Source organism: Panthera pardus, unplaced genomic scaffold (assembly GCF_024362965.1).
Source record: "Panthera pardus isolate Hobbes unplaced genomic scaffold, ASM2436296v1 HiC_scaffold_10, whole genome shotgun sequence".
Lineage (NCBI taxonomy): Eukaryota > Metazoa > Chordata > Mammalia > Carnivora > Felidae > Panthera > Panthera pardus.
In genome coordinates this window covers 3,618,324-3,637,922 of record NW_026526655.1, presented here as the reverse complement: position 1 = coordinate 3,637,922, position 19,599 = coordinate 3,618,324, and the positions used below count along the sequence as shown (strand labels likewise).

Genomic DNA, 19,599 nt, shown 5'->3' with positions numbered 1-19,599 from the left:
ACGATCAGGCTGTCAGAGTGAGATGGGTGGGCTATGGGGGATGTGGCCAAGGCGTGGCCCCTCAGGGTCCTACATTTTTGTCACCTCTGATACTTTTCTGAGCACCCGACCCCGCTAGATTAAAGCGCCTTGAGACCACCTTTGAGGGAAATTCCTGAGGCCTTTGTATGACAGGCCTTGCAAACACTATCTTTGCAGCTAGAGAGCAAACGTGTCTCCAAAACTGTAGGAGGAGGACAAGCCCTGTACATTATCAACACATTCTAAAGCAATTTCAAAACTCTGGTTAAAAGCTCTTCCTCCCAACTCACTTCCCAACGACCCCCCCTCCCCAGACTTGGGTCCCAAACTGTCCGTGAGAAAGCTCCCTTACCGGGTCACCTCGAATTCCAACGTCTCCCCTCTCCCCTTTGTCCCCTTTGGGTCCTTTGTCACCCTAAATAAAAAATACCAGCAGAGACAAAACTTAGATAAGGTTTCAAATTTGTATCTCCCCCTTAAAAATCACATTCTTCAGTTTATAAATCTTAAAAAGAAGAGTATCTCCCGTTTACGCGTTTACATGAAGGTAAATTTACTTCCAAATATTTCCAATTTGTTCAGGTAATCCCAAATCTTTACTACGACCTACTCTGGACCAGGCACCAGGGATTTATTTAAACAGAACACAGTCAGTCCCTGCCCTAGGAGATATACTCTTCAGACTAAAAGATACGATGTAATTGTCACAACGGACAGAGGACACAGGAGACACCACGGAAGCACCCCCAGAGGACATCAGGGAAGGCTGCCTGGAGGAAGCAGTCTTTACATACAAGAATAAAAAAAAATTTTCTTAGGTGAAAAGTTTTTAGTTTTTCCATAGTGGAAACACTATGGAAACATACTTACCCTTCTGCCGGGACTCCCTTTCTCTCCAGGAGAACCGGGCAATCCTTTGTCCCCCTGTCAAAGACAACAAGAAAACGTCACTCCTGGCACAATTTCCACCGTAGACTGAAGCGTGAGTCACAGGGATGCTCGGGACCGGACGCGGTTGGGACTTAAGAGTATGAAATTGCTTACATCTTCGCCATTGAGACCATCCAGTCCGATTTCTCCTAATTCACCCTGCACGGGAACAAGACACACGGTGAGGGGAGAAAGCCATCTGGTAAAGGAAAAATGATCAAAACGGGGAACGCTTTGAATTTCAAAAACGAGGGGCGCCCAGGTGGCTCAGTCGGTTGAGTGTCCGACTTCGGCTCAGGTCATGATCTCACGGTTCGTGGGTTCAAGCCCCACATCAGGCTCTGTGCTGACAGCTCAGAGCCTGGAGCTTGCTTCGGGTTCTGTGTCTCCCTCTCTCTCTGCTCCTAACCCATTCGCTCTTGCTTTCTCTCAAAATTAAATAAACATCCCCCCAAAAATTTGAAGATAAATAAATAAATTTCAAAAACGAAAACCAGCGTAGGTACCTTCTCTCCTGGGAATCCGCGAGAGCCCTGGAAGGGAGAGGAAAGGGGAAACATTAGCTCCTCCCTGAAGGCCAAAGAGAAGAGGCTAGAACAGCAGGGGGTGGAGGGGGGGGGCCCACCCCACCTGAACGCCCTGAGTCTGAAATTCAGTGCTGGGGATTCATCTGTCTGCCTTGTGCCCTCTCCATCCCGTGGGGGATCCTGAGGCTAATTTCCCTGGCCCTGAGCAGGTGGCCTTCTTGGCTCCTTGGTCAGGAGGGGTGGGTCCTGAAAGCCAGGGACCTGGCTACAAGACCCCTTTATGACTTTGCCACATGCTGGCCCTTTCCCTTCAGCACCTGCTTTCAAACCTCAGCAAACAGAGGAGAAAGCACATTCAAGTATTCCACACAAGGAATTTTCCAGCACGAGCCACCCTCTTGCTTCCTTCCACCCCGCCTGGACACCACCCTGGCTCCTCTGGGGGGCCCCGGGGGCTGGAGCTGCTGCCCCCCGCCCCCGGCCCGTGTTCTCTGTCCTTGTGACTCCTTCCTGGCTGCTCAAAAGGCCGTAGAAAATGCCTCCTTCATGGGGGGCGGGAGGGAGGGGAGGGTGGGTGATGGGCATCGAGGAGGGTACCTGCCGGGAGGAGCACTGGGTGTTGTATGGAAACCAACTTGACAATAAATTTCATATTTAAAATAATACAAAAAAAAATACAAAGAACTATAAAGTAAAAAAGAAAAAGAAAAAGGAAAAAAGAAAACGCTTCCTTCATTCCCAGGCTCCCTTCCCAGCGCAGCCAGTGCCGCTGACCCGCCAGACTGAGCCCTCTCACCACGATGCGAGGCCACTGGCTGCTGCACACGGATGACACAGAGGCCCCGGGGGCCTTCCTCCCCAAGGAGGCATTTGGGGAAACTGTCTCACTTCTGCACGTGCCACTGAAAGCCTCTGCCTGCGGGGCCCTGGTGCTGCGGTCCCCACGCTCACGCAGGGCTCAGCACACGGTACCTTTATTCCTCTCTGCCCGGGGCAGCCCTGGAAACCTTGAGTGCCGTTCACGCCGGGAGGACCCCGTTCACCCTGCGGGAGAAACGAAGGCGGTTACAAGGCGGAGCTCTGGGCCACCACGCCTCCTCTGAGTGCGCAGCCCCGGGAGGGTGTGGCTTAGAAAGTGGATTTCGCTGGGCTGGCGGGGATGCTGTTCCATCCCGGTGGGGCCTCCAGCATTCCTGCACCCCCCGGCCCTGGGCCTGGCCTTGAACCTGCAGTTCCTGCCCCTGGAGGGACCAGGGAGGGTCTGCAGCTCAAAAGGGTACCAGGGTGAGCAGGTCACTGGGTCCTGGGTGTGCATGAGTGTCGGGTGCCCACAGAATCCCGGGCCTGACAGTTCCTCTGCATGGTCCCTTGTTCCTGGCTCTCCAGTGGGTCCTGGGGCCAGCCTGACACCCAGCACTGCCAGCTGGGACCCTGTGACTTCACCACTCCCCATGGACCCTGTATCCCCGTCCCAGGGCTGGGCTTCTTTCTAGTGTCTCAAAGCCTCTCGGACCCAGGCACTGCTTCTCAAACCCCCAACCGGACCCTCTGGCTACTGATGACCCAAGTCAGTAAACCTCCCTTAAAGGGCGTGACCCCGACGACCACCCTGGTTGGGTTTCCCGGGCGCCGCTGCCCCGGCTCACTCCCCTCTCTGCTTGGATGTCTGGGTCTGCTGGGTATGCCCCACTCGGTGGCCCCCAGTCTCAGAAGCCATTAAGTCTCTCCCTCTGAAATAAGACCAGCAAAGTGCCTGCACTTCATGTCCACATCTGTCCTGTTGGGGACGTCACACTCTTCTCCCCAGTGTAGAAATCTGAGTGGAGCTGCTAAGGAGGTTAGAAACTGATGTTATCCCAGTAGGAAAGTCATTGGAAATGGAACAGACTATGAGCCCCACAATTCAACCCCAATGAGCGAGGAACAAGGAGGCAATAAAAGTTTAAAGAACAAGCCATCTTGTACTTACGGGTCCGCCCTCGTCACCAGGATAACCTCGGTAGCCATCTTCCCCGGGAATACCCTAGAACAGAGGAAGTTCGTGCTTCAGTTAAACCTCGTAGTTTTCTTTGTTCTCCAAGTATCGCCCTGCCCCCCTTTCTTGGTAGAGCAATGCCACCATGTAACACGGCTTTAGGTGTCCCCTTGAACTGGGGTTTCTTCTTACTGTTACGGCATAATCTATCAGAATCTTTAAGGCTCGTCTCCACCAAGAAATCCTGCCAGTTTCCTGTAACTTAGACACCTACTAAGAATCCTTGCTGACCATCCACAATGAGGATGCCAGTCAGCGATGCCCACTAATTTTAACATTATTTTTTTAAGTTTACTTACATTTATCTTAAAAGAGAGAGAGAGAGAGCAGAGGAGGGGCAGAGAGAGAGGGAGATAGAGAATTCCAAGCAGGCTCCACCCTGTCAGTACAGAGCCCGATGTAGGGCTCGATCTCAAGAATCGTGAGATCAAGAGTCGGACAATTAATCAACCGACTGAGCCACCCAGGGGCCCCTGATTTTAGCATTATTTTATAAAATGATAAACAGACCCCCTCACCCCAAGGAAAGAGAGAAGGCAGCAGGCATTCAGCACCCCTCAGGCCTCATGTTGCACCCCTTTGGACTCTCCTGAAATCTAGTCCCAGACGTCAGAGAAGGGCAAAGCCACCCTACCTTTGGCCCGATGCTGCCAATGGGCCCGCGGTCTCCCCTTTGCCCGGAGCATTTGCAGGGAACCCCACAGCAAGCTTTCTCAGCAATGTTGTCCTACCAAAAGGAAAAGAAAGTTCAAGTCTGAACAAATACCTAGGAAAAAAAAAAAAAGCATAAATATGCCGTGAAGGTCAAAATCGATGTACGTGGATTTCACGGTGAGAGATGATCTTCTTCCCACATAGCATTTCCTCCAAGACTGCTCAGCAGTCAGGGTGGCAGAGGGAAGTCACCAACGTAGGAGCATGGACAGCCACCAAAGTAACACAGATCATACTCACGGTGTCACCGCAGGCTCGGCCTTATTTCTAAAAGTTTCCAACATACGTATCCAAATTTCAAATGTTAAGCATAACTTACATATTTTTAAAACCCCGAAGAGCAAGACCTAACAAATAAATTGCATACGGCCGGGACAGAATGCGGTTCCACAACGGAGATCCGTACACCCTTCCTCAGGACCATGGTCAGAGCACAGACTGTGGCTCCAGCTGGGAGGAGACCTTGGGAACAGCCGCGGTGTGGGGCCGACACACAAGTGGTCCCCGCCTCTTGGCCACCAGCACCGCCACTCTGGGCCACCAGTGCAGCCACACTCATCAGACACCCTCGACGTTCCCTTCCCATCCTAACCCCTGACCTTATTGGGAAAGCGCATGCCCAACAAACATTTCCATCTGCTAAACTCGTGGTGCTCCAACACTTTTCTCACGGCGAGCTTCCTAGAGTTTTCATTTCCTCCATGGCCCGGATGCATCAACTAACGCAACCTCCTTCCACCCAATAAAAAAATAAAATCCCAATTCCAGCCCTAGGAAGAATGCAGGAGGGAAGAAGGAACAGTCAGTTTATCCTCCAGCTCACTGCTGCCACCAGAAAGCAATCTCCGAGTTGACCACTCAGCCCCACGTCCCCCAAAAAGCCCACCCACTCCCGGCCCCAGGGCTAGCACCTCCGGCTGAGAGAGGCTGAACCCCAGCATTAGGATGCCTCATGAGGACACCTTTATTTCCTCCAAAGGAAATTAGGAGAGAAGACAAGGGAGGTGCCCCTCTGCCCAGAAACGGTCTTTCTTTTCCTGCATCGTCTTATTTTCACATGTAACGTTTGGATGCTGAGGACAGTTTCCTGTTTGGGGACAGTCACTCTGATGTCTTGCCTTCCCAGCCATCTTATGAACGGAAAGGTTCTCACGAAAGGGAGCAGAGAGGAACCTGTCAGGTAACACCACCAGCATGCCTCGAGACCCATTTTCCAGCTCGCTGCTTTCCCAGCTCTTGGACACCTCCGTGTTCTGGACTCACGCCTGGGATGGCCACAAGGCAGGTCCCAAGTGAATTAAATAAACCGAATTACCCACCCGAAGGGCCCCTCTGCCATTCACCTCGCAAACAAACAAACAAACAAACAGAAATGCCTTCGTGATCTTAAATGACAGAAAAAATGGGTGTCTTGACCGCTTTGTGTGTAAGAGACACAAAAACTCACGAGCTGCTCTGCCAGTTCATAATCGAGGTCCAGCAGGTTAAGCCTCAGGGGCCTGTTGTACATGAAACCTCGCCCGAACTCCAACTGCATCAGCTGCTCCAAGTTGGCTACACGTTCAAGGCCCACCAGGATCAGAGCTTGGACGCCTGCAGGGGGAGGCACATTCAGCGCGGCTCAGCTGGGCATTCCAGAACCACCATGGCTTTTCCCTCCTAACTTTTTTTTTAAAAGAAAAAACTTCAGGGGTGCCTGGGTGGCTCAGTCGGTGAAGCGTCCAGCTTCGGCTCAGGTCATGATCTCACGGTTCGTGAGTTCAAGCCCCGCGTCGGGCTCTGTGCTGACAACTCAGAGCCTGGAACCTGCTTCGGATTCTGTGTCTCCCTCTCTCTGCCACTCCCCTGCTCATGCTCACTCGCACTCTCTCGCTCTCTCGCTCTCTCTCAAAGGTAAACATTAAAAAACTGCTTTAAAGAAAACTTCAGTATAAAATGTGACCTTTACCTAAAACATGTTGAATCAAACCAGTTAGCTTCTCTGAAGAGTTAAAATACTGGAACTTTGGAATTCTCTAGCAATTGTTCAAGGAATGTCAGTAACTAAACTGATCAGCAGAATACAGGAAGTGACACCATGAAACGCATTCATACGTAGATTCTCCAACTCTGACAAAACTCAGGTGTGCTTGGGGAGAGCTGCCACACCACACCCCCAACACCAGATAGTAGCAATCTCATCCTCTTGGCTCAGGAAAAGCCAGCTAATAGAGAACACTCTTAGGATAAGTTATACTTTTTGTGAGCCTCTGGTGTTGGCATTCACTTTGTGATAATCAGTGCGACCAGATTCCAAACCAAATAAACAGATATTACATCTGATAATGGGCATCCTTGTCTGTCTAGTTACCTTAAATCTGGAAGATGTGGTTTCATTGTTTATTTTAGAGCAAAGTGCATTTTCTGCTTTAAGTTGTAATGTTTTCAAGCGGTAATCACAAAGTCATGTTCTTTTGCAAAAGCATCATGCTTTCAAGACATTCTACCACCCGAATGAGTCTGAGAGCCTGAGGGTCCTGGGTCAGGATTTGGTGAGGAAGCCGACTGTGGCACGAGGGGAACCGCGGTAGCCCCAGGGAGGCGACAGAGGGCCAGGCTGCGAGGAGGAGTCCCCCGGGTCCCCCAAAGGACTCCAGCAGGGTGGTGTCCCTGCCTCACCCAGGCCAACTTCTCCTGTTTGGAAAGCCCACGACCCACCTTCTTGTCGGAGATCCTCAGACGCCCTTTGTAAATCAGCCAGATCTCCGTCCACCCCATCGGTAAAATGAATGACCACCTAAAAGTAAAAGACGGTGTCAAACCCCAGCCAAAATTACAAAGAAATGACCTCCCGGGGGTCGGGGAGATAGGCCCATTCAAACCCTCCATCCACAGTTGAGGAGACTGGGGCCAACGTTGAGAAACAATCATCCCCACTCATGGTTCTTTAATACCATGCACTAAAGGAGGGATAAACGAAGTGGGTATATGGTGGTGTTTGATTTACTAAAAAAAAAAATTATAATAAAAATAAAAACAGTATTCATCTCATTTTCCTAATGTATGTGATGTAGTTTCTAGAAATGTGTGTGTGTGTGTGTGTGTGCGCGCGCGCTACGGGCTGAACCATGTCCCTCCAAAAATCGTATGTCGAAGTCCTAAACTTCAGTCCCTCAGAATATGACTGTATTTGGTGATAGAGCTTTTAAAGCGTCATTAAATTCAGTGAGGCCACTGGGACCATGTGGTCTCTAATCCGATGTGACTGGTCTCCTTCTAAGAGAGATTGGGACACAGACACACACAGAGGGAAGCCCAAATGGAGACAGAAGGAGAAGGTGGCCATCCGCAAGCCAAGGAGAGAGGCCTCCAAAGAAACCAACCCAGCAGAGACTGATCTCAGACTTCCAGCGTCCAGGACTGGGAGAATACATTTCTGTTGTTTAAGCCACCCATTCTGTAGTAATAGGTCTTGTCAGCTCTAGAAGACTACTGCTGTGTGTGTGTGTGTGTGTGTGTGTGTGTGTGTGTGTGTGTGTGTATGTGTGTGCGTATTCACACTATATATGTATGTATCTGTATGTAGGTATACATACACGCAGAGAGAATGAGAGAAGAGACCGTGATGTACTCAACGGGTAGGACAATAATCAAACAGGAATTAATCATAAATTCAGCTCAATCAAGCTTAATTACTGATTTCCAGGATTTTTTTTAGAGCATAAGTAAAACTATTGAAACGGGACAGATATCACATTTTGGACTTTTATGACCAGTTGACGATAAAGCACTTTTACGTTCAGGCACCACCAACCCCATCAAGCATGAAAAGCGCTTCTAGAAGAACACTTGGGGGTACGGGGCTTCTGGACACGGAGGTGCTCCTCCTGACCAGTACAAGTCCAGAAACTGCACGGGAACCTGGACCAAGGGGGGAGCCCATGCTCACCTTTACGTTGTCTGCTGAGGACTGTCTGAACTTGTTCTGATAGACCTTCAGCGTGTCCGCAGTGAGGACGTAGGGGTGCTGGCTGCGCATGTTCTGGAACTTCTCAAACAGCTCCGGCTGGTACTCGGCAAAGTCAAAGGCCTCCACGGGGCCCGAGGGCGTGTTGGCCACCACCGACACGCGCACAGTGGGCATCTGGCCGCCGGTGCAGCTGATTCTTTGCATCTGGCTGATTCTATTCAAGATGGTGTCCACCTTGGACTCAAGGCCCTTCTGGGTCACAAATACGTTCTGATCTCTTGACCCATCAAACCCCAGAATCACATCCAGATTACAGACTGCAAAAAGGAAAGGAGGCAGTGAGCTCTAAGTCGAGGTGGCCGAGATGGGTCCAATACACAGGCACAGCCCCGGGACGTGGACCGGGCATCACGCTCGAGGGCAAAACGAGATCCTCTATGTATGAGCTTTGAGAAGCAATTCAGTCTGCCTCTCTCTCAGGGAACACCAGTGCTGACTCTTAGGAACTGAAAGCACAGGCCATTTTAACGTGTTTGCTTTTCTGGAGTGTTCATCACTTTTGGTCTGCTCTACAGCAGGTGTTTACATCCATCTCAAGATTGTGCTTTAAATGAAGTGCACTTGAGAATTCAAATACTCTGAACTCAAATAGTTGATCTAAGGAGCCTATAAACAGAAACAGGGATCAGTAAGTCTGAATAATTTGGGGAATTCAAGAATAGAGGGGGAAAATACATCTTATAAGATCAAGAAAATACAGACTTCCACGCTTACCCTGAAAGATAAGATATCCTTATCGATAACAGGGGCTAAGTGGTTACCAGGATCCAACCCACACAGTTGGATAAGCAGAATGCCTGAAGCAGCCAAAGGCTCAAGGAATCCATAGGCCAGCAGCGGGCATCTAAATATCTAAACTAGGTCCAGGGGCGCCTGGGTGGCTCAATAGGCTAAGTGTCCGACTTAAGCTCAGGTCATGATGCCGTAGTTCGTGGGTTCAAGCCCCACACTGGTATCCATGCTTATAGTGCAGAGCCTGCTTGGGATTCTCTCTCTCCCTCTCAACAGATGGTCCACATTGGCATGACAGGATGAAAATGTACCTAAAGGGGATTGGTTACCTTTGGAAACATCGGTCACACCCGGACATAAGGTTTCATGCATCGCATCGTGCAGAGTTTCCAAAACTTGCTCGCTCAGCTCAGACAGCTCCTGGACGTTCCCCACACGGAACGCCGTGGCGCTGTTGGACGCGATCTTCCCAATCTCCTCTGAGTCGATGTTCTTCACGCCCACGGCAAACACTTTGACACCTCTCTGGGTGAGAGCCAGGCTGGCTTCCTGGGCATCCTCCACCGACTTCCCGCCCGTGATCACAAATGCTATCTGAGGGACCCTCTGATCCAGGCGGCTGCCCGCTTCCGGCACGAAATGATTCAGCCGCAGGTGCTGGAGGCCCACCTTGGTGTTTGCGTGTCTCCCCCCTTTGTAGACCACTTTGTTGATAGCGTCGATAATCTGCTGCTTGGTGGTAAAGTCCCTCAGGAAGAACTCATCGGTGGGGTCAGAGTTGTACTGGACCAGCCCCACTTGGATGGAGTCGCCCCCCTCATACAGCGTGTCCACAATTTCAGACACGAAACGGAGCACTTCCTGGAAACTGTCCCTCCTGAAATTGATGGAGCCGTCCAACAGGAACACAACGTCTGCTTTCTTTTTCTCTAAAAGCGGTTAAAATGGAAAGGAGAAATTTGGTTTCCATATCCAGAACAAATACACAAAGCGTAAAATAACTGGAAAAAGGCATTCTTATGACTCGTTCACAGCAGACACCTTTGCTTTATTCCATGCCTCTACAGGGCCCAAATTCACAGCCACCATCATGCTAAAAACAAGAAGATAAATGATAAATCATCTGAACAAAAAGCTAGGAGGCAGGAGGACTCAGGGAAACCGAGAACTGAGTCCTGGTTATCCCATGCAAAATGGCATTACAGCAGATTCAACGGTCCATGAACTCAGATGTTTTAGGAAATGCCGCTAAACACGATCCTTCTGGTCAGAAATAAACAATGGTGTCTGACCGGTATTGGGAGAGATATGCTAGGGGCAGAACGAAAAAGGGCTGGGAGAAATAGACTGGAAATAGGAAGTAGACCCTATACACCTTTGGAGGGCTGCCTGCCAGCATGCTAAGAGCTCCATAGAAGCCCGCCAAAAATGAAAGGCATTTGATGGTAATTTCCTAATTATAATCAAACGATGAAGACTGGAGTAAAAGAGGGGTATGGATTGGCCAACCTCAAAGATGCTGTCCTATTCTGAGAGCCAGTGAATCTGTGGTTAGTCCTCAATGCACCTTCATAGAACCTTTCAGCGGGGCCACAACTAGCCTCATAGAAGCCTCACGGAAGAATTAATGACCCTATGCTTTCCGGGTTATGTTTCCTTCTACAGTTTCAACTAAGTCATTTTTCCAGGATTTAGTTTCTAATATTATATGCAGCAACGACCATAACAGAAGAAAACTATTAAAATACATGCTAATTGCATTTTTTTTCAATTAAAAAATAACAGATGTCACACTCTGTAGTTATGTGTCCCAGAGGTCATACCTGGCCGTGAGGGAGACGGTATGTCCACTCCTGGAGGTGCAGGTGTGATCCCGGAAGGTCCAAAAGAGTTCATGATTCTGTCTTCTATGTTGGGGAGGTCTCTGAATTCTCGCACCGTGAAGACCAGTCTGGGGTCATTGGTGATGGTCTGCAGCTCTGTTCTGTCAACATTTCGGTCTCCTACCCCTAAACTCACAATCCCTGAGGAGCTAATCACCTGTGAAAACCTGGAAATATCATCCTGGGATTTTCCACCCAGAAACAGAACCAGGTGTTGGGGTACGCCATCTTCTATCCGGCTCCCAGCAGACTTGACAAAGAGATTTCTTGCCACAAATTCCAGAGCTTTGCCGGTATTCAGCGGGGACCCCCCTTTGAACCTCAGGCGACGTATTGCGTCAAGCACAGGGGCCTGGGATCTGTGGGTCTTCAGGTAGAATTCTGGGAAGACCTCATTGCTGAACTGTACAACCCCGATCCTCACTTTGTTGGGGCCAATGTTGAGTCTGCGAACAATTCTGCTAACAAAGTCCCGAATATGCGCGATGCCATCTGGCCTGACGTTGTCAGAGCTATCAATTAGGAAGACAATGTCTGCAGCATCACTCTCAACATCTGTGGATAGAAAGAAAGGAAGAGGAAAACTCAGTATGTGGCTGGTGTTTCTTTGGCTTTGTTTCTGCTTTTGTTTCTGAACTCGGAACTATCTTACGCTATCTTGCACAGTGTTAACTAGCATTAAAATTACAAGCTAACGCACATGTGTTTATCTCTTGAGCTTTTTAAAATTAATCATTAAGGGGCACCTGGGTGGCTCAGTCAGTTACGCATCCGACTTCACCTCGGGTCATGATCTCACGGTTCGGTTCATGAGTTCAAGCCCCACATCGGGCTCTGTGCTGACAGTTTGGAACCCGGAAACTGCTTTGGTTTCTGTGTCTCCCTCTCTCTCTGCCCCTCCCCTGTTTGCTCTCTCTCTCTCTCTCTCTCTCTCTCAAAAATAAACATTAAATTTTTTTAACTCCTCATTAAAAATTGGGCTTTTTTCACCAAAACAGTGTCCACTTCTTAAAATCTTCGAAGTTCTCCAAAAGTTTCTAAGTTTACTCTATTTTAATTATGGCTTTGAAGTCTGGGTTACAACCAGTTTTAAAAATGTAAACAGTTGGGGCGCCTGGGTGGCGCAGTCGGTTAAGCGTCCGACTTCAGCTCAGGTCACGATCTCACGGTCCGCGAGTTCGAGCCCCGCGTCGGGCTCTGGGCTGATGGCTCAGAGCCTGGAGCCTGCTTGCGATTCTGTATCTCCCTCTCTCTCTGCCCCTCCCCCGTTCATGCTGTGTCCCTCTCTGTCTCAAAAATAAATAAATGTTAAAAAAAATTTTAAAAAAATGTAAACAGCATTTAGCAACTGGATTATCAGAATCTACAAAAGCATGAGCTGTTACTACCAGAAGGGATCAAGATCTCCCAGAACATCATTGGTGTGCAAGAAGAGGGAGCCAGCTAAGGTCAAAAGTCCTCTCTGTCCAAGGCCACCACTTAGGTAGTGACACCCAGAGAATGCCAACTGTCTCCCAGTGTGCCACAACAGCTCCCCAGGTGTTTGACTCATGGTATTTCTTCTTGCCCACATATCCCTAGCATTTATACATTTTTTTTGTTTTCACTGTTATTTCCCCTATTTTCTTTATGTGAGTCTATTTTTGGCTACAAAACTAATCCAAAAGTCCTGGGAAAGATGAGCCATGTTTTCCTTTTAGTTAGAATTCTAGGTACTTCTTGGAGGCTATTTTATTAATTAGTCCTATGTTGCCACTCAACAAGTTCAGCCTGTCTTTTGCTTCATAAATCGTAGGGCTACTTGTAATGGAAACACAGCACAGCAAAAGCTGAGCAAGTCATAGAACTCAGCCATTTACATTGAGAAAGAGAAAAGCTGGCCCAGCACACAGAGCCAGGCCTTGGGTTCTCCTGCAGAACACAAAAGATTTCACAGAACGTCAGAATCATAGGTCCACACTGACAAAAAGAAGACGAAAATAACCAAACACCTGCCCTCCCTGCTAATAGGAACGACTACTGCTTCTTCACCACTTACAGCTGTAGCCACAAGATGAAGAAAGATACCAAATCATAGAATTACTTCCACTTCTTGACAGTATCAATCCAGGCCAAATCGTATTTCCTTAAGCCTCCCACAAAATTGCCTACCACAGGCTCTGATCCTATCCTAAGACCTAACACCCTCTACTGAGATGCTCCGTGGTTCACCATCATGTGCATCCTCCCTCCTTGCAACAAGCCACTGACATAACTGGCTCGATATTAGGTGTCCCTTTATTTTAATTTAACTTATCATGAGTACTACGGATCTTTGAACCTGTTATTTTTTTATATCAAAAATACTCAGAGAGCAACAATAAATACCCCATCTTACCTGGAGAAGGATAGCGAGTGCTGGCTAGGATCCGCTGTATCTGCTCTGAGGTTAGGGTTGTGATGGGGGTCAGCAGTTTCTGCTCCAGGCTTGGCAGCTCCCGGAAGGTGCTCACCGAGAACACGTACTCGGGGCTCAGGGAGATCTTAACCAACTGTTCCTGGTCTGCATTCCTTGCGACCGCAAATGGCGCCACACCAAACTGCTTGAGCTCTGCCGCGGAATCGTCTACCTCGTCATCAGACTTCCCAGAAGAAATGAGGACCAGGAACTGAGGGACACCCTCTTCAATCCGGCTTCCCAGTGGCCTCTTGAAGATATTCCTTGACACGTACTCCAGGGCACCCCCAATGTTGATCTGCCTCCCGCCTTTGGGCCTCAGCCGCCTCACTGCATTCTGTACCTCATCCTTACTGGAATGGGCATTCAGCAGAAATTCCACTCTGGGGTCCTCGCTGAACTGGATGACTGCCACCCGAGTCGTGTCGAAGCCCACGTCCAGGTAGTCGACCAGCCTCTCGATGAGGGTGCGGATGTACTGGAATTCAGGGCCAGCATTTTGGGACCCATCGATGAGAAAGACCACATCCTTCTTGTTTCCGACACCTGCAAATCACATGTTGCCACGGGTTTCACATTTGTTGGCACCAAATTCTTAGTGTTCATGAACCACCTCCCAGTCTGTCATGGAATCACTACCTGACGGGAGAAGTATCTTAATTCTGGCTATTATAGCTAAAATACCAGTCCCGGGAGTTAGTCCTGGCATTGCAGTGATTACAAGCCAGGGAGAAGAGGAAGAATCAGAAAAGGATAAAGAAGAGAAACTCTGAGGGAGGCAGAGACTAGATACACAAGAGCCATGTCTGGACCAAATAGGGATGGTGTTTCAGGAAGGAGGTGATCTTTTTTTTTTTTTTTTTTTTTTTATTTTTGGGACAGAGAGAGACAGAGCATGAATGGGGGAGGGGCAGAGAGAGAGGGAGACACAGAATCGGAAACAGGCTCCAGGCTCCGAGCCATCAGCCCAGAGCCCGACGCGGGGCTCGAACTCACGGACCGCGAGATCGTGACCTGGCTGAAGTCGGACGCTTAACCGACTGCGCCACCCAGGCGCCCCAGGAAGGAGGTGATCTTAACTGTGACATCCATCAGTCTCTCTTAGATCAAGCAGAAGGGCATCTGAGAATTGACCATTGGGGTTTTCCAGATGTAAAGACTTTGACAAGAGCGCTTTCTGTGGAGTGGCTACAGCGAATGACAGATGGGGGTGGGTTAAGAGAGGAATTGTAAAGATTGAGAGAATTCTTTTAAAAGATTCAGGCACTATTGGAGAGGGGAGCAGGCGTCAAGAGAGAGTTTCTAAGAAAGAAGAAGAAGTTATATGTTTATATTGTAAAGGGAATCATCCTTCCCACCCTCGTTGGAGAGCCAGTGAGGCAGGACAGAGAATGGTGAATGGCGCCCCTGGGTTGCTCAGAGGGGAAGGTGCCCTGGAGGCAGAGACAGCTCACCTGGAAATAGGTCAGGGCTGAGATATGGATAGCAGTTCTGGTAAGAAGAAGAGTGTAGAAGATGTGGGAAAGGAAGAAGGTGAAGGTAGAAAATACTCATTTTGAAGTGTGGGAGAGCAGCTATGCTATAGACATACATGCTTGTGTTTAAAATAAAGAAGTTGCATATGCACTATGACAAGATTTCCAAAGTGCATTCTTGGGAACACTGGTACCTCAGGAGGCATCATGGATAAAAGGACCCTGCAGCCAAATAAGTTTTGGAAATGTGTCATTCTTGTATTGGAGATATGCAAAACACATCAATTAGAGGGGGGGAACCTCTCTCTCTGGTTCCCAAACTTATTTGATCACACACCATTTAGAACATTCCATGGAGGCCTGTGGGGCCTGCCGCACTCTGTCCTGGACACCAGCGAGGAAACGCCAGCCCTTTTTAACAACACTACGTCAGTCACCCTCACCTCCTTCATTCACCCAAAGGGCACCGTATCTGGCATCTGACTCTTCTCTCACTTGCTTCTTCTACTCTTGGCTTCCTTCTGTTCCCCCTTGCCTTTCCCTTTTCCCCTGAAGCCATGAGGCTTCAGATGGCACTCTGTAGATGTAAGCCACAGGGAACAAGGATACTGCTGGCTTTCCACCACTGTGACCCTTCCCACCTGAGTACCCCGGGGAGGCAGGCCCTCAGTGGGTATTTTGAGGGGGTTGGACACATCTTAGTGCCCCTTCAGCGGCCAGGCTCCCACTGTTTTCTAGTTTACTGTAACCAGGCCTAGAAAAGGGGCACAGGAACAATGAAACAGAATAAATCTTGCAGTCATAAGAGCAAGATGGGATTCTGCCAGTTAAGCCATTTACTTCTTAGCACCAGGCAACCCAAAAGCAATCATCACTCTTGGGCTCTAGAAACACCAATATTTCAGAGACTATGCCCCCAGCTGGGTGGACCCTATGGTCAAGCTCCCTCCCTGATCACAGAAGGCTGCCGACTGGACCTGCCAGGGGCAGCATAGAACTGACATTGAACTGGGGCCACCAGCTAGATGGCCCCGTCCCTTCTGATATCTGTGCAGAAGCCTCTACACAGACGTGGGGGGTCTGCACTAAAGCATGCACCTGGCCCTCTTTGAAACTTTAATTTGGCCCCAAACATGAATCTCAGCATGTCCCCAGGCCTGTACCACTTCCGGCCACTGAGACCAAAGGCACACGGCTCCTAATTCTTCATGAAAAGCCAGTCCCCGCCCCCCCCCCCCCCACAAAGCAGAGGAAACCAACAGAGAACACTCAGAGCCCATGGGCCAAACGTGTAGCCCCGGATGTTTCTAGAAACAATGACCCAAGGAATCCCCTCCTTACCTGGGCTCGTTGGGGGGAGCAAAACTGGCTGCAGCCTGCTCAGCTCTTCCCGGCTGAGCTGAATCACTCTGTCGGAGATCACCTGCTGGACGGTCCCTAGCTGCCGGAAGGTGGGAATGGCCACGGCAAAGTCGGGGATAAAGGAGATGGTCTGCATCTCTGTGATGTCGGCGTTCCCGATGCCGATGCCGATGGGCACTGCCCCTCCCCTCTTCAGGACCACGGAGGGGCCCCTCACGTCATCCCCAGACCTGTCAGCCGTGAGGACGATCAGGAGCTGGGGGACACCTTCTGCTATCCTGCTTCCGGCCGAGCTGATCAGGATATTCCTCAGGACAAAGTCCAGGGCGGCCCCGGTGTTGGGGGCCGGGCCTCCCAGGAGGGCCAGCTTGCGTACGGCACTGACCACACTCTGCTGGTCCATGTATGAATTCAGGTAGAACTCAGGTCTGGTCCGGTCGCTGTACTGTACCACGGCCACACGAACCCGGTCTGGGCCCACATCCAGGGTCTCCACCACTCTCTGGACAAACTCTTTCAACAGAGGGAAGCCGCTCCTGACACCCTCAGAGCCATCTATCAGAAACACCACATCCTTTTCACCTGAAACTGGGAGAGAGACAGCATCCATGACACACAGGACCCGAGAGGGACCATCTCCTACAGATCATGGAGGGCTGAAGAATGGCCCCACAAAGGTAGCCGATCGAGAATCCCCAGAACTGGTGAAGGGGACTTTGCAGGTATGACTGAATTAAGTGCTTGGGGAATGAGAAAATTATCCTGGATTATCCAGGCAGACCCCGTGTGATCAATCCCGTGTCCTTCTAAGAGGGAGAGGAGACGATGAGAGTTCAAGGAAGAACTTTAAGGTAGAAGCAGAGATCAGGGAAGAGAGAAGAGGGTTCGCTGCTGCTTTGAAGATGCAGGAAGGGTCCACCAGCCAAGGAGCGAAGGCCGCACGAGGCAAGGAAACGGATGACCCACCAGAGCCTCCCAAAGGAGTGCAATCTGGCTGACACCTTGCTTTTAGCCCAGTGAAACTGGTTTCGGATTGCTGACCTCGAAAACGGAAGGCGATGCATTCATTTTGTTTTAAGCCACTAAATTTATGGTAATTTGGCACAGCGCAAATCAAAAATGAATACAGCAATACAGACAGGTAGGTAGATAGAAGGACAGGCCTTTAATTTAGAACCTTCGGTGCCTGTGCAGCATTGTCAACTTTCCAAGGTGTCCTCAAGAAACGGTGTTGGGCAGGGGAGAAACAGGACGGTACATCCGGCCTGCCCGTTAGCATGTTGCACAGATGGGGGTTTCAAATGATTTGTTGTAAGTCACAGCGGGGCAACAGGGAAACGTACAGACCAGATGTCTGGGTTACCATCCAAAGCCAACAGCGTGTGGGCCCCACAGTCAATGGAGAAGTTCGAAATTCTCGCGGTTTTTCCCAAAGGGTTATAGGTGCAATTAACGACTTTCTTCCCCGCATTTTTACCAATAAACGGAAAGCGGTTAAACACCAAGTCATGGTAACGTGGAGCAGCAGCTGGAAATTTTAGGTCAGCAGTTAGGGTGCGGATCTATCCCCCTCTCATCACACCTTGTATTCTTGGTAAGTGGACTGTGGATGAATTACAGCACGGTGAGACCCGCTTAAAATAAGACATTGGTAGATCATACGGAGGAAGACTGTTTTAGCTATAATGTGTCCACGGGTATGGCTTTTATTGTGCTTATAGTAGAAATAGTGTTTTTAAATGGATTTTTAACTACTGATATGTCTAAATCTTTATCATGTACCTAATTATGAGAAATTCTTTTTTTAACTTATTGTTTTAATTTTTTTGAAGTTTTATCTTGAGATACGGGGGGGGGGGGGTGGGGGGTGGAGAGAGCACTCAAGGAGGGGAGGGGCAGAGACAGAGGGAGAGAGAATCCCAAGCAGGCTCCGCACTGTCAGCACAGAGCCCCACGCACAGCTCAAACTCATGAACCGTGAGATCGTGCCCTGAGCCAAAGTCAGAGGCTTAACCGACTGAGCCACCCAGGTGCCCCTAATTATTCTCATGTCACCCGGATTCTCCTGTTTTGCCCTGAGGACCGTTAGACAATTCAAGTGGGGAAAGAGCCAGCGGCCTACCGTCACTCATACCCTCCAGTACCGGGCCGCAGAAGCAACCAGAATTCCCATGCCATACCTGGCGTCGGCGCCCCATCCTGCACGGATTTTAAGAGATTGACGATCTGTGGTTGAAGGTCTCCGATCTTGGGGAGTGACTCCGCGGCCAGGATGAAGACGGGGGACGGCACCATCAGCTCCAGCTCGGCGGGATCTGCGTTCTTGGCCTGCAGTATGAAGGTCACCACCTGGCTCTGCTTCAGGTTGAGTGCCGGTGTGTCCAAACGATCCGAGGACCTTCCTGCAACTAGCAGCACCAGGAACTGAACCACTCCGTCCTCGATCCGGCTTCCGGCGGACTTCACAAAAATGTATCTCTGTGCGTACTCCAGCGCGTAGCCCAGGTTGAGGGCTTTGCCCGTCTTGATCTTCATTCTCTTCACGAGATTCAGGATCTCGGGCTTGTTCTGGTGCTCATCAAAACGGGACTCCACCCTGACATCATCGCTGTACTGAGCCACCGCAACCCGGGTCCCATCAGGCTTCACGTCAAGCTCGTCGATAACCTTGTAGAGAAAGTCGCGGACAGCAGGGAACTGGCCCACGAGATTGGCTGAGCCGTCAAAGAGGAACAGAATGTCTCGCTTGCTTTCTACAACAGAAGTAGGTTAGGACACAGTGAGGGATGAGAACCTAACGGGCACCAGAGTGACTTCAGCCCAGCGCCACTAGGATTTGGTAACGGGGGGGGGGGGGGTCACATAATTCATCTGATGATCACTGTACCAGCAAGAGGGGAGAAAACCCGTTGTCGAAGCCTGAAGCACCAGCTGTCATTAAGACACCCCATTTCAGAGCAGTTCATATCTGCAAAGGCCTAGAACCGGAGGGGTCTACCCGATCCCGCATCATGCTTCTTCCACAAAGCAAGACAACATAAGCCCCAGAGGGTCCTATTCTTGGTGGCAATCACTGTAAGAAAACAGTGTTTTCAAGCCGTTATAAATCAAGCTACGGAAAATGTGGTCCTTACTGTCCTTTGTCTTAAAAACTGACCAGTCTTTAGCGCCAAAGGCTGATGTGGGTTAGCCACCCATAGATAAGTGAGTTGACACATATCTGCTCTAACTGGATTTTCTTTTCACTAAGTTTGCAGCTATGGGCCAGGACCCCAAATAGCACCCATCGTTGCTCTGTGGGTCAGGCTGTCTGTCAGTGCATCCCAATCTGCTATACTAAGCCAACAGAAAACAGGGCTGAAGGCCCACAGGGGGCCACAACATGTAGCATGTAACGGGAACATAATTTTCAGGTCAAACGGTTCTTGGAGGTATTTGATTAGGTTTCAAACTGGCTCGGTCTTGCTCCCCATC

General features: G+C 49.8%; 1 protein-coding gene across 1 annotated transcript in view; it reads right to left on the bottom strand.

Moving 5' to 3' along the window:
• COL6A3 (collagen type VI alpha 3 chain) overlaps nucleotides 1-19,599 on the bottom strand; it is an 80,646-nt gene that overhangs the window by 31,608 nt on the left and 29,439 nt on the right. Inside the window, exons 7-21 of the mRNA XM_053903333.1 lie at nucleotides 18,306-18,878; nucleotides 16,105-16,713; nucleotides 13,229-13,834; nucleotides 10,792-11,406; nucleotides 9,298-9,897; nucleotides 8,156-8,493; nucleotides 6,925-7,003; nucleotides 5,675-5,820; nucleotides 4,148-4,240; nucleotides 3,448-3,501; nucleotides 2,451-2,522; nucleotides 1,458-1,484; nucleotides 1,066-1,110; nucleotides 892-945; nucleotides 374-436 (exon numbers count right to left, since the gene is read on the bottom strand). Coding sequence (XP_053759308.1) covers nucleotides 374-436; nucleotides 892-945; nucleotides 1,066-1,110; nucleotides 1,458-1,484; nucleotides 2,451-2,522; nucleotides 3,448-3,501; nucleotides 4,148-4,240; nucleotides 5,675-5,820; nucleotides 6,925-7,003; nucleotides 8,156-8,493; nucleotides 9,298-9,897; nucleotides 10,792-11,406; nucleotides 13,229-13,834; nucleotides 16,105-16,713; nucleotides 18,306-18,878 — 3,974 coding nt within the window. The remainder of the gene's footprint in view (nucleotides 1-373; nucleotides 437-891; nucleotides 946-1,065; nucleotides 1,111-1,457; nucleotides 1,485-2,450; nucleotides 2,523-3,447; nucleotides 3,502-4,147; nucleotides 4,241-5,674; nucleotides 5,821-6,924; nucleotides 7,004-8,155; nucleotides 8,494-9,297; nucleotides 9,898-10,791; nucleotides 11,407-13,228; nucleotides 13,835-16,104; nucleotides 16,714-18,305; nucleotides 18,879-19,599) is intronic.